The 12,758-nt window shown below is 38.5% G+C and overlaps 2 protein-coding genes across 4 annotated transcripts in view; one reads left to right on the forward strand and one right to left on the reverse strand.

The window, feature by feature from the left end:
• The window catches only part of LOC143710998 (MIF4G domain-containing protein B), a 1,123,636-nt gene that overhangs the window by 473,015 nt on the left and 637,863 nt on the right, over nucleotides 1-12,758 (forward strand). The gene's annotated exons all lie outside the window — the stretch shown is intronic.
• Nucleotides 1-12,758, reverse strand: part of LOC143710967 (uncharacterized) — a 96,059-nt gene that overhangs the window by 40,411 nt on the left and 42,890 nt on the right. For both annotated transcript variants that reach the window (XM_077202240.1, XM_077202239.1), the window contains exons 6-7: nucleotides 211-303; nucleotides 1-33 (exon numbers count right to left, since the gene is read on the reverse strand). The exon at nucleotides 1-33 is cut by the window's left edge and continues 42 nt beyond it. In XM_077202240.1, coding sequence (XP_077058355.1) covers nucleotides 1-33; nucleotides 211-303 — 126 coding nt within the window. The remainder of the gene's footprint in view (nucleotides 34-210; nucleotides 304-12,758) is intronic.

Genomic DNA, 12,758 nt, shown 5'->3' on the forward strand with positions numbered 1-12,758 from the left:
AACTGTATTCCTGAATCCATGTTTGAATCTTGCCTGTGAAACAGAAAAGATCATAATTACAACCACAACATCATATAAACACCAACACAATAAAACAAGGTTTATTCAACTTTCTTTCGTTTAATCATTCTCACAAATATTAAATGTAGTCTAAACATCTGTGTTTTATTTCCTGATCTCCTCTAATAAACTGATAAAAATTAATCTTACCTGTGAACTTATTAATATACGGAGCCGCCCAGAGCAACAGGAGAGGTCTCAGAAAATACAGAGCAGAACAAGAGACCGTCTCATTCACAGATCCTGAAACACAAACATTAATCATGACAAGTTATTGATTATCAAGAACACGTTTATAAACCCATTGACAATATCTGGATTTCTGCATTGATTAAAATATTAAATGTCTGATTTTAATTTAACTCACAGTTACAGACAAACACAATCTGACTAAACTAACACACAAACGATTGAGGGCTTTTCACGTTTGTGTTGAGCACAGAGTAATCCTTCAGTGCAGGGTGGAGAAAGTAAGTGAACCCTTGAGTTTAGTAACTTGTAGATCAGAAAAACTGATTCCTGTCGAGGCCTTTACACTTTTGACCCATTTTAGACCATCCCACCTTATAAAAGTGCTTCAGTTTATCCTTATTTCTGGGTTGATTTGATTTAATTGTATCAAGAAAACCTTACACATTAAACAAAAAATACATCAAATACAATCGAGGATAAAAACACAATAAAGTCTTATTTCCATTGTGGTCCTGAACACATAAAATCAGGACAAGAGCATTACAGATTGTGCAATAATCAATGACAACATAAAAACATAACCTTGGTTCTGTTCCGCTTCCCTTTCTAGTAACCAGGCCTTGATTCTCTTTTTAAAAGAGTTCATGCTAGAAATGACTTTAATTTGCCGGTCTAACTTGTTCCACTGAACTGCCGACTTTGAGCGCTGTTAATTCAGCTGGCTAGCGCCGCCAGAGTGTCAGTGTTAAGTTTGACTGGCCAATTCTCAATTCTCATGTAGATACTTTGTAGATATTAGTTTGCTTAAATTTTTGAAATCTAGTAATTTCTGTAAACTAACTTGATAAGATCTGAGCGGCAGTGGCTCAGTGGTTCATGTAGGTTGTCTACAAACCAGAAGGTTGGTTGTTCAATCCCCGGTTCCACCTGACCAAGTGTCGAGGTGTCCATGAGCAAGACACCTAACCCCAGCTGCTCCCGACGAGCTGGTTGGCACTATATAAATGCAGTCCATTTACCAACATAAGTTCAACCAACATCTTTTTTTTAGTTCTCTTAACTAATGTTTTCCAGTCCACATTACTTGATACAGGAAGTTGAGTCAACTCGTGTTTTGAAGTGCAATAAACTTGACACTATAAGTTGACTCAACTTAACTCAGTCAAAGCAACAAGATTACTTGACTTAGTTAAGTTGAGTCAACTAATCTTTTTTTACAGTGTGGAGTCAAACCTGTGTGTGTGTGTGTTTGTGTGTGCAAGTGATCATGTTCGTTCCACATTGCATTTGTGCTCTACTACCAGTACTTCATTGCGGTATGGAAATTTTCAGATGTATTGATTTTTTTTGACAAATGAAAAATCTTTATTTTTTTGTGATTTTCCCATTCATTTCAATGTGGGGTCATATTGACCCTCCCTCCCTCAAATTACTTTAAGGAGGGAGGAGTATATTCTTCTCAAAATAGTTTATTAAAGGGTCCAATGTTTTGTAAAATGTTCTGGTTGGTCCCCTGAGAAAATATTAATTTTTTTCAGTTTTTAGAAACATCATTAGATCACTAAGCCATGATGAAATATTAGGTGGATTGTGTGATTTCCACTCTAGGAGAATTCTTCTTCTTCTATTAATGTGGCAAACGCCAGGGCTTTCTCTTTATTTTTAGCTATTTGAAAGTCGTCACCTCTGACTCCAAACAGAGCCATTATTGGGTTAGGGTGAATTTGTAATTTAAAAGCTGAGTTTAAAATCTCAAAGACTGAAAACCAAAATTGTCTCAGTTTAGGACAAGACCAAAACATATGGGTTAGATCTCCCTTTGATGCATTGCAGCGGTCACACGTTCATCTATATTTGGGTACAGTTTAGCCAACTTTGTTTTACTATAATGAATACGGTAGAGAACTTTCATCTGAATCAAATTGAATCTTGCACAAGATGAAGTCCCATTTACTCGATCAACAGCTCTATCCCAGATGTCTTCAGATATGTCGATTGCTAACTCCTATCCATTTTGTTTTAATCTTTTCTATTGATACATTTAGGAACGACATGATCAGGTTGTATATTTTTTAAATAAATCCCTTAATGTGTGAAGGGACCCTCAGAACTAAATCTAAACGTGACTCAGAGGGCAACTGTGGAAACACAGAGCAGTGGGCTTGGATAAAGTGATGAACCTGAAGAAATCGAGTTTTGAAGACTACATTTTTTTTAACAAGATCATTGTAACTAGCAAAAATATTATCAATAAAAAAGTCACTCCATTTAGCTAGGCCTAGGAGCTGCCATTGCTTGAAAGTAGAGTCTAGCTTGGCAGCCGAGAAAAGATGATTATTACATATGGGGCTTTCCAAGGAAAAATCTGTGAGTTGAAATGCTTGTCTAAACTGGTTATATATTTTGAGAGTCGACATTACAACTGGACTTGAGGAGGATTGCGATGGATGGTGAATGGTGACTTCATTGTAATCAGCACAGCAAGTGATGTTGACTTGCATGATTTAGCTCCCGCTTTACACCAGTCTGTATGTGGAGACTGGAACCAATAAACGACTTTTTGTAAATTTGCTGCCCAATGATAATTTAACAAATTTGGGAGAGCCAATCCTCCACCCTTATTTGTTCTCTCAAGAAGCTCTCTACGTATTCTTGTTTTTTTGCCACCCCAAATAAAGGAAGACAGCAACCTATTAGTTGACTGAAAAAAGGACTTGGCAGGAAAATTGGAAGACTCTGAAACAAATACAATAATCTGGGTAGCACATTCATTTTAACACAATTGATTTTACCAGCTAGAGTCAAATATATAACACTCCATAGTTGGAAGTTAAATTCAAGTTTTTTAAGTATGGGACTGTAATTTGCTTTAAACAGATCAGTGTATGAACAAGTAATATTAATTCCTAAGTATTTTAAATCCTGATTTTGATAAGCAAAAGGGCAAGTCTGTATCCATAATCTGATCTGCCATATGGTTTATAGGGAAGCATATAATTTTAGAAAAGTTTAGTTTATAATCTGAAAAGAACCCGTAGTCTTTAAATATCTTCACAAACTGAGAGGCACATGACAGCGGGTTAGTTATATATAATAATACTGTAGATCATCAGCATATAAAGAAACTTTATACTCGACATTCATTCTTTTAATACCACTAATAGACTGTGAGGTTCTGAGTAATGATGATAGTGGCTCTATAGCCAAAATAATAGCGCAGGGCTGCCGTGTACCTCTATACAGAGGGAAATATTGTGCGCATATTTTATTTGTGACTACAGCTGCCTTTGGTTGATGATGAAGCAGGCGAATCCAGGAAGTGAATTTTGGACCGAATCCAAATTTTTCTAACACAGCAAATAGATAGTTCCTTTCAACTCTATCAAATGCTTTCTCTGCGTCCAGAGAAATAATCACTTCAGGACTAGCAGAACAACATTAAGAAGTTTTCGAATATTAATGAAGGAGTGGCATCCCTTATTGAAGCCCGTCTGGTCTTGTGAAATAACATCGGGAATTATATGCTCTATTCTAGAGGCCAATACTTTAGATAAAATATTTACATACACATTTGAAGGGACAATGTGTAGTTTTTTAGGTATTTTATTATATAAAATCAATATTTTTATTCATAAATATGTCCTCGAAGGTGTACAAATACCTCAGCCAATTATCTGACTTATCCTCGTAAACGAAGAATTTATTATCTTAATATACATATGACGGGTAGGTCCACGGAGGCTTCCGTGTAGTTCCGCCATTTTGACCCTCTCTGCTATTATAGTTTTTCAAAAAAGTACTAGGCCAACGCGTTTCCACAATGCGTTTTCGTTCAGAGCCAACAGCAGAAACGGAGGAGCTGAGCATGAGAGGCGCTTCACGGCCCCAGCAAGTTTAAAAGGCTGCATTGCACTGTTATTTTTAAAGGCGGACCATACATATGCCGAGCCACAGGAGAAAAAATCATCGTCGCCAAAAAAGTCCAAAAGTGAACGTAAAAGGAAACGTGACCGGAGATTACAAAAAAACAAGAGTCAATGTCGGGATAGCTTTTTCCAGGTGGAAAGAGCTAATGCAGGAGAAAGATTTCAAAAGAGACGCTGAAGTTGCTGCTTTCTCCTCGACAGGTAACATTGGGCTACGTCAATATTACAGTCTAAATGACATGCTTTTTTTCATTGCTTGGTTATGTACTTTATTATATAGACAGTAGAACATTTATAGTTAAAAGTTAAACAGGCTCTTTGATGAATAGCAGCCATTCAGTAAAGTAGAGAAGGCGCTAAAACAAGGTTTGTAAGTTTAATTTTTGTAACCTAGAAATTCGATAAGAATATTGTAAAATCTATCTAGCTTTGGTTCACAGGAGTTTGAGCATCACCATGGTACATCGATAAGAATGAAGAAGGGACAAAGGATTCCGTTTAAGCCATTTATTGCCACTGTTCACACATGAGGAGCAACGTGAGATGATGAGGCTTGACGGTTATGGTTTTTTCTACAAATATGATAAACAAGGAAACACAAGAATTACAATACAATAAACCAATATATAACATGACACTAAACATTTGTACACGAACCAAAGAGGGTGAAGGGTAGGCCTACCACTACAGAAATAAAGAAATACTACATACCAAAGACATTCATTTAACAATTACATATAGTAATTCCATCATGGTCTCAGTTAGGTTATACTGTTTTGTGCCTTTCCTATAGAACTACAATTAACAAACTATGTGCACTGCGCACTTACACACAATGTGATATCCGTAGTCTAAAGCAAACAATCAGTATGAGAGGAATATAGGATCTACTAGTATGTATACTAGTCAAGCATTCAATCCCATCAAATTTACAGATAACCATTAAGATACAGCAAATATGGAAAGCAATAACTCACTTTATCACGCACAACCATGGATAGTATCTGAATCACAGAGACTGAGGGTCCTCGCATGTGGTTTGTGTTGCTGCCAGGCAGAACAAAGGAATGGGTGGGGCTTATAAAGTGAACCATTGATTAGGAGGAAGTGAGATCAGGTGAGATTGGGTGGGTCCTTGCCATGGAAACAAGCAGAGGGCTACTGAATAGTATGACTCTATTCTACAAATATATTTTAATGGAGCATGATTGTTCTTGCATTGTTTGTTATAGCTTTTTGGTAAATAACAGCTACCGTAGATGCAACACGCATTTGAAAAAGTGAGGCGATGGAGAGCAAAATTAATTTGAATGCAAAATACAATTTCAACGCTAGATGGGAGAAATTCCTACACAATGTCCCTTTAATAAGGAAATCGGTCTGTAGGAACTAAAATCCAGGGGGTCTTTATCTGGCTTCAGGAGAACTGTGATATGGGCCGGTGTAAGACTCGATGGCAATGTTGGCTGTTCGAGTGAAGTATTGAACATACTGAGAAGTAAGGGAGACAGTTTTGAAGATTTTTTTTTATAGAACTCGACGGGAAATCCGTCTGGTCCCGGGCTTTACCGCTCTGCATGGCTTTGATTGAATCTTCTATCTCTTGAAGTTGTAAAGGTTTATCCAGATTACTCTTTTGATCTTGTTTAATGAGGGTAAGTTTACATTAACCAGGAATGTTGACATAAGAGTGCCATCATGTGGAAATTCGGAAGTATACAGATCTGAATAGAATTTTTGAAAATAGAATTAATTTCTTGAGGATTCACTGTAATTTCTTGACATGTTTTCCTAATCTTGAGAATAAGCTGGGGTGCTAATTTAATTTTTAACTGTTGGGCGAGAAGACGACCTGGCTTTTCTCCATGTTCATAAAACCTAGCACGGGCAAAAACCAAATCACGCTCTGTTTTTCCTGTCGATTATAAATCATATCTTGTCTTAAGGCTCAGTTTTTCTCTATGTAGTTCTGGTGTTGGAGCCGTAGCATATAGGTGATACATTTTCTGTATAGATTTAATAAGTTTCTCCTGTGTTTGTTTCTTTACTTTATTACGTGAGGCAGAGTACGATATTATTTCTCCCGTTATTACAACCGTGAATGTCTCCCATAATAATGATGGTGACATGGAGTCTGTTTTATTCATTAGTAGAAAATTGTCAATCGCGCTAGATATGAATTGGCAAAAGGTTGCATCTGAAATTAAAGTTGTGTTCAGTCTCAACACAGGCTGCGATGGGTAGTTATAAGAAAAACACACATCGAGAATGACGGGGACATGGTCTGATTCAACAATAGCAGAGTACCCTTTTTTATTGAGCGGATAAGCCTTTTATCAGTGAAAAAATAACCTATCCTTGAATAAGTCTGGTGGACATGTGAAAAACAAGAGAATAATTTTTTATCAGGAAATAAAAACCTCCATCGATCCACACAGTCAATTTTGCGTCATATAACCAGCAAGAGTCTGAGACATTTTTAAAAGGTGTACTGTTTTAGGGTTGGAGCGATCCATAACTATATCCATCACACAATTCATATCTCCACCAAATATAAGATGGTAAGTGTTTAAATCCGGTAACAAGGAAAATATATTTTTAACAAAGTTAACGTCATCCCAATTGGGTGTGTAAACACTGACCAAGACAACTGGAATATTGAAGAGATGACCAGATACAATAATGTACCGCCCTTGGGGATCTGAAACCGTTCCAGATGCAGCAAACTGTATTATTTTGTGAATAATGACTGCTGCACCCCTAGCCCTATGGTTAAAACTGGAGTGGTAGACCTGGCCGACCCAGGTTTTCCTCAGCCGGTTATGATCTTCAGTACTCAGGTGAGTTTACTGTAGAAAGGCTGTTTCTGTATTTAATCTCTTCAAATGCGTAAATATGCGAGTTCTTTTCACTGGTCCGTTTAAACCTCTAATATTACAACTAACAAAGCGCACAGCTGACCCTCCAGTACTTGTCGCCTTATCACCAGTGTCTACCATTACTTATCAATAGTTGTCTGTGTGCCCAAATATCGTATACCGCCATAAAGATGTATCTACTGTCTGTGGCTGACCTCCCATGGGAAATGCAGAAGAAGAGAAAAAAAAGAAAGAAAAAAACCCACAAATGGTACATTTTGACAAACTCAACCAAACTATAATACATTCTAGATTTGTCTGTTGAACAAAGATAAACTGCAGGTCACAACTATCCTTTTCTGTTATTTCCCAGAGCTCCCGACATAATTTCTATCCAGAAAAACGTAAACATAAAATGTAAAATCAAGCCTACCAATGAGTTTATAAACGGACCACAGGCACCATTACCAGACACAGTGCCGTATTAATTAACAAAAATTGTAAATGTTAAAAAAAAAAAGAAAGGGCCAATCAACGGTAAAGTTGTTCATCATCATTACTATTACTGAATAAACTGTTAATTAGCACAGCTAAGTAAAGTGCATTATGTGATAGACCTAGAACAGACCTGTCACTTAAGGCATTTTAAACCTGATATCAAATGTAGGATCTATGACTTAGGCCTGCTAAATGAATTGTGAAAAAAAAAAAAAAAAAGGGCATTGCAATTGTCAACTCAGAGGAGAACATAAACCTAAACCTTCTCTAGAGAAGTTCGCAAGTGCGTGTCTAAAAGTGGACTGGAACGCAGCACATGCAGTCAGCTATGGGCGATACTTTTAGCGGCCCAAGCGCACGCCCGTGGCCATGCACGACAGATAAAGGATAAGGATAAGGATAAGGATAAGGATAAGCTAGAGATAAAGGGAAGCAGTGCGTGCGAGGCTTCTCTAGGAGCTGGTACAGTAGAAAGGTCTGGCTAGCCGCTAGCTGGATGCGGTCATGCTAATGCCTTATTTTGCTTTCCATTCTTACTTTTTAAAACAACGGGGACAGATCCAGCATGGACAGTTACTGGAGTGAGGAATATGAAGCACTGTCTGAGAAAGTAACTAAACAGTTTGAGTTCAATTTCAAATGTAAATGGAAAGTTTGTGCAATATGTTTTTGTGTAAGAATGCCTCAACCTTTTAATATTGCCATTAAATACTTACTGCCTTTTTCACATAGCACTGGTATCATGCAGTTTGTATTTTGTTTGGGTGGTTATTAATAATAATAATAATTTTTATTTATATTGCCTTTCCAACACCCAAGGTCGCTTTGCAAAGATTAAGGTTAAGGCAGTGGTTCTCAAACTGGGGTACGTGAGGTGACAGAAGGGGGTACGCAAACAAAATGCTGAATTTTTCCATTCATTCAAGTCTACTCCACCTTAAAAATAACATTATTTCATGTATTTCAAGCAGGTCGTACATCCGATCAAATTACCAATTTTTTGGGGGTCAAAACTGACTGCATTCACACAAGCAGAGTGTACTGTATATGATAGCCTATGTTTCGTGCAGATTATGCTGTCTTGGCAAATCGTCCGTACTGCCGTTCTCGACAATGTACCTTCGTAAAAGTGGGGATTTAGCACTTACTAGCACAAAAAAACAAATACAGACACATGCAGATCTCTGTGCATTGAGATCGATTTAAGATTTGATACAAAAACACACCCTGTGTGAGTTCCTGTGTTTAATGTTGATCACATTATACGAATAGCCACACGTTTTTAAATGTGACATTGATTATTCAACAGTTCAGCAAATGATTTTAATATTGAGTGATGTTCATTTTAAACACAGTATTGTCCGTATTTCTGCAACAAAAGAATAGCTCCAACAAAAGCCATAACAGTGTTTGTGAAGGAATCTGCGGCTTTGAACAAATCGTTAGAGTCAATTCATTCATAATTACAGCCACTTGCTTCGTTACTGATGAATAAATGACTCGATAACTCACTCAAACTCATAAAGACAGTGACTTGCCGCCACCTACTGGCGGATTTAATTTAATATTTAAAAGCGTCACTTCGTTTTTACAATCATTGCATCACTAGCGTAGCCAGAAAAGTGTCTCTAGGTGTGCATAAGAAAAACTGGGTGTGCCACATTTATTGTCAAATTAATGTGCAAAAAACTCGGACCCGGCGTTTCACTAACTTTACAGCCAGGGGCGGACTGGGACCAAAAAGTGGCCCTGGACTTTCTGGCCCACAGCAGCCCACCACATCCCAAATCATAACACATTAGGGCTGTGCAATTAATCGAATTTTGATTTCAATTTCGATTTTGGCTCGATCTCCAAAAATAGTACAATCGAGTAAAAACGATTATTTTGCCATGTTCTTTTTTGCTATTTTGTCTTGTGTTCTGAATGACTCGGGCACGCGCACATCCGCCCCTCCCGAAGCCATAAACTCTCTCAGCCTATACAGTCATAAATGGCAAGCACAATAAACTTCACAATAACAATCGGCTAATTTAATATAGACTGGAGTGAGACCATAGACGTCTCTCGAGCTGTCGCGATCTCTTTCTGCTCGATCACAGTAGCGCCTCAGTTCAAGCGAACGGCAGCGCGCGCGCACATGACCTGATCATCTGTTCCGCTTTACAGCACGAAACAAATTGAGAATGAACACAGAGAGCGACATCAACACTTGTCTGCTTGTCCGGGAAAAGGGGATTTTTACGTTTCAAGTGAAGGAGCGTTTTATTTGCCCGACCGATCGAAACGCGAGATGGTTTTGATCTTATACAGTCAGTGTAAACAGATATTGGTAATGGATAGTTTCTGGAAGCTGCGCTGCCTGGCTATTTGTGAGAGACATTAGTGGAGAAATCAAAACAAATCAGCACCGTTACGGTACTGATCCACTTGTCTGTGCGACACTTCAGTCGCGCCGCACTCCACTTTATTCCTGTGGGTGACGTCACGCGACTTTAACGCGCCCGCAAACCATCCCGGGAAGGCGGCGCTTCATTTGGAAAAATGCTGCGCGTCAAAAAGCTGGCCGATGCCCATCTTTATGCAAATGAATCCGTCAAACGCGACGCGTCTATCCAATAGAAGTAGTCTCTCGAGGGGCCTTTGTTCTAGACTGGCCGCTGGGTCAAAACCACGCCCATAGCGGTAAACTTGAGGAACGCCCATCAATTTACAAATGTGGAGAGGCGTGCGACCGTGCGACACCACGCTTCAGTCTTGTCGCAAAAGTGGATCAGTACCGTAAAGCTGCGTTCACACTACACGCGACCAAGCGACACGATACCATTCATTTTCAATGGTGAGCGGGCGACTTCCGGCGACACGCGCGGTCGCGACCGTTGGTTACCGGATGGGGCGTGTCTGGCGACGCGACAAAGTTGAGATCTGTTTAACTTTATGCAAATTAAGACCGACTTTCGGAAGCGACAACCAATAGGAGCGGAGCGCGCATGATCCTTCTCCACATCATTGGATGTCATTCATAAAGGCAACCAGTAGTGGGAACGCCCACTAGCGACTCATCGCCAGCCACTGGCGACATGCAGCGACATAGTCGCTTGTAGTGTGAACGGGGCTTAACAGCTCACACAAAAACTCACAGAAGAAACATACTGAGGTAGAAATGTTGAGTTTTTTTTAATTAATATATGATATAGTTAAGTAACATAACACGACTAAGGGCTGTTCTAATATCACGATTGCAAATGTTACTTTGAATTTAAAGTTTAATAAACAAGTAGCCTAGTTTATATGTAGTAACTTACATTTTTGACGCAATATTGACTGGTTCTATTTCACCGACGAAAATAGTTACAAAAGAAAAGCAACACTAAGCGCTGTGTTTTGTTACTGAATGATTCATTATTTTGAATGAATCGTTTTAATGAATGACTCGATTCATTTATTAAGACGGTCACTTGCCGCCACCTATTGATTTATTGTTGACAGGTATCATTGATTTTATTTTTTATTTAAAAATTAATCTCATAATATTTTACAGTTGTAATTTTGCAGTGTAAATTAATTTGATTGATAACAGCCCTTTTTATGAAAACTGAATTTGATCAAATGTAAGAATTTGACATAAAACATATATTTAGTAAGGTTTAATAAATTGTCCTTTATTAAGGTAAATAATGCCCTGTGACCCCCTACAACAAATTACTTTGTAAACATGTCACTTTTTTCACCACTTGTGAGTTTGCAGGTCTGTTTAATAGTTCAAAAAGTACAATAAATGTTCAAATTTAGATTTTTTAAGAATTGTTGAAAGGTGTCTTTTAATAAATGCAACACGTTCCCAAAGTCATGTGAAATAATCGTGTTACATAATCGTTATTTCAATACTGACCAAAATAATCGTGATTATGATTTTTTCCATAATCGAGCAGCCCTATAACACATTGGCCCATTAATGTGCAGAATATTTTTTAACACCACTTATAGCATAAAAATATAACACAATACAAAAATAAATGCTATTTAAACATTTATTTTAAGTAACAACATATATTAGGTCATATTTGCAAAACAAAGGGAAACAAACAGAAGAACATTAAGACACACAACATTATTAATATAAAACTATCAAGACAGCATATCAGCTAGTCAGGGGGAGCTAGAGCCATCAGAGCCTGTTGAACTGCAACTCTTCGCGCCAAATGTATAATCTGTTAATTTGAAGCATTTCACAGCATCTTTACTTTAATGCTTTTTTTAACCGTCGGCTGAAATTGGTCCTCGTCAGCTTTTTCTCGGCTGATTCGACATGTCGGTGACAGAGGGAACTCTGATTGGCTGTTCAGCATAGTGAACGAGTCAGTGCACTGCACGAGAATAATAACAAAACAGCGAGCAAAGAAGTCAAAACAGCACAGATAGAAGGCTGTTCTAATGTTACGTCATATTACCTGAGTGTTCCTTGGCGAATATTTAAATATTAACATGAGAGGAGTGGAATAAAGAAAGTGTTTAGCAGGATTGATATTCAGAATGGTAAGCACGCACTGCTTTGTTTACGGTGTGTATCTGCAGCCGCCAGCCGGCGGCGTCGGTTTCTCTTTTTGAATTACGAAAATAGACGAATTTATCTGCAGAAATAGACAGTTTTCTCATTTACACCCAGGCGCAGAACGCGCATTCTAACTAACAGCAGGCTGTAGTTCTCTCGGTGTGTTCAAGTGCGGCTTTTTTCCCGCGACACAGTCGGCTTTCATCTGCGCTAGTTCATCGGCGTTGGCTTGCTGTGTTTCCAGGACGTGAAAGAGGGCGTGTTTCAAGATACGCAATGGAGTAGACCAAACTTAACAGGGAGGGAGGGCAATACACTCACATGCATGCACACGAAACACACTCCTTGTCGGCCGCGCCCGCGCGATTGATTCCCTCATCCATTTGTTTAGAAAAGAAATGTATTATGATTTCCGTCATTTTTTATATATAGGTAGGCTATATTTTATTTTATATGTGTACCGGGCCGGCCCACATTGGCCAGTGGCCCACCGGGAAAAGTCCCGGTGCTCCAGATGGCCAGTCCGCCCCTGTTTACAGCATAGACTGGGCTGATGTGTAAAACTGGCTTGCCACATAAACATAGTGCCTGCAGTATATAAAATATAACTCAGGGCTCAACATTAAGGCTTTACATGTGCTTGTCCTTCGAACAAGTAAATCGGCCATTCTC

The sequence above is a fragment of the Siphateles boraxobius genome, unplaced genomic scaffold, assembly GCF_051911475.1.
Source record: "Siphateles boraxobius isolate OS27281-9 unplaced genomic scaffold, OSU_SipBor_1 49, whole genome shotgun sequence".
Taxonomy (NCBI): domain Eukaryota; kingdom Metazoa; phylum Chordata; class Actinopteri; order Cypriniformes; family Leuciscidae; genus Siphateles; species Siphateles boraxobius.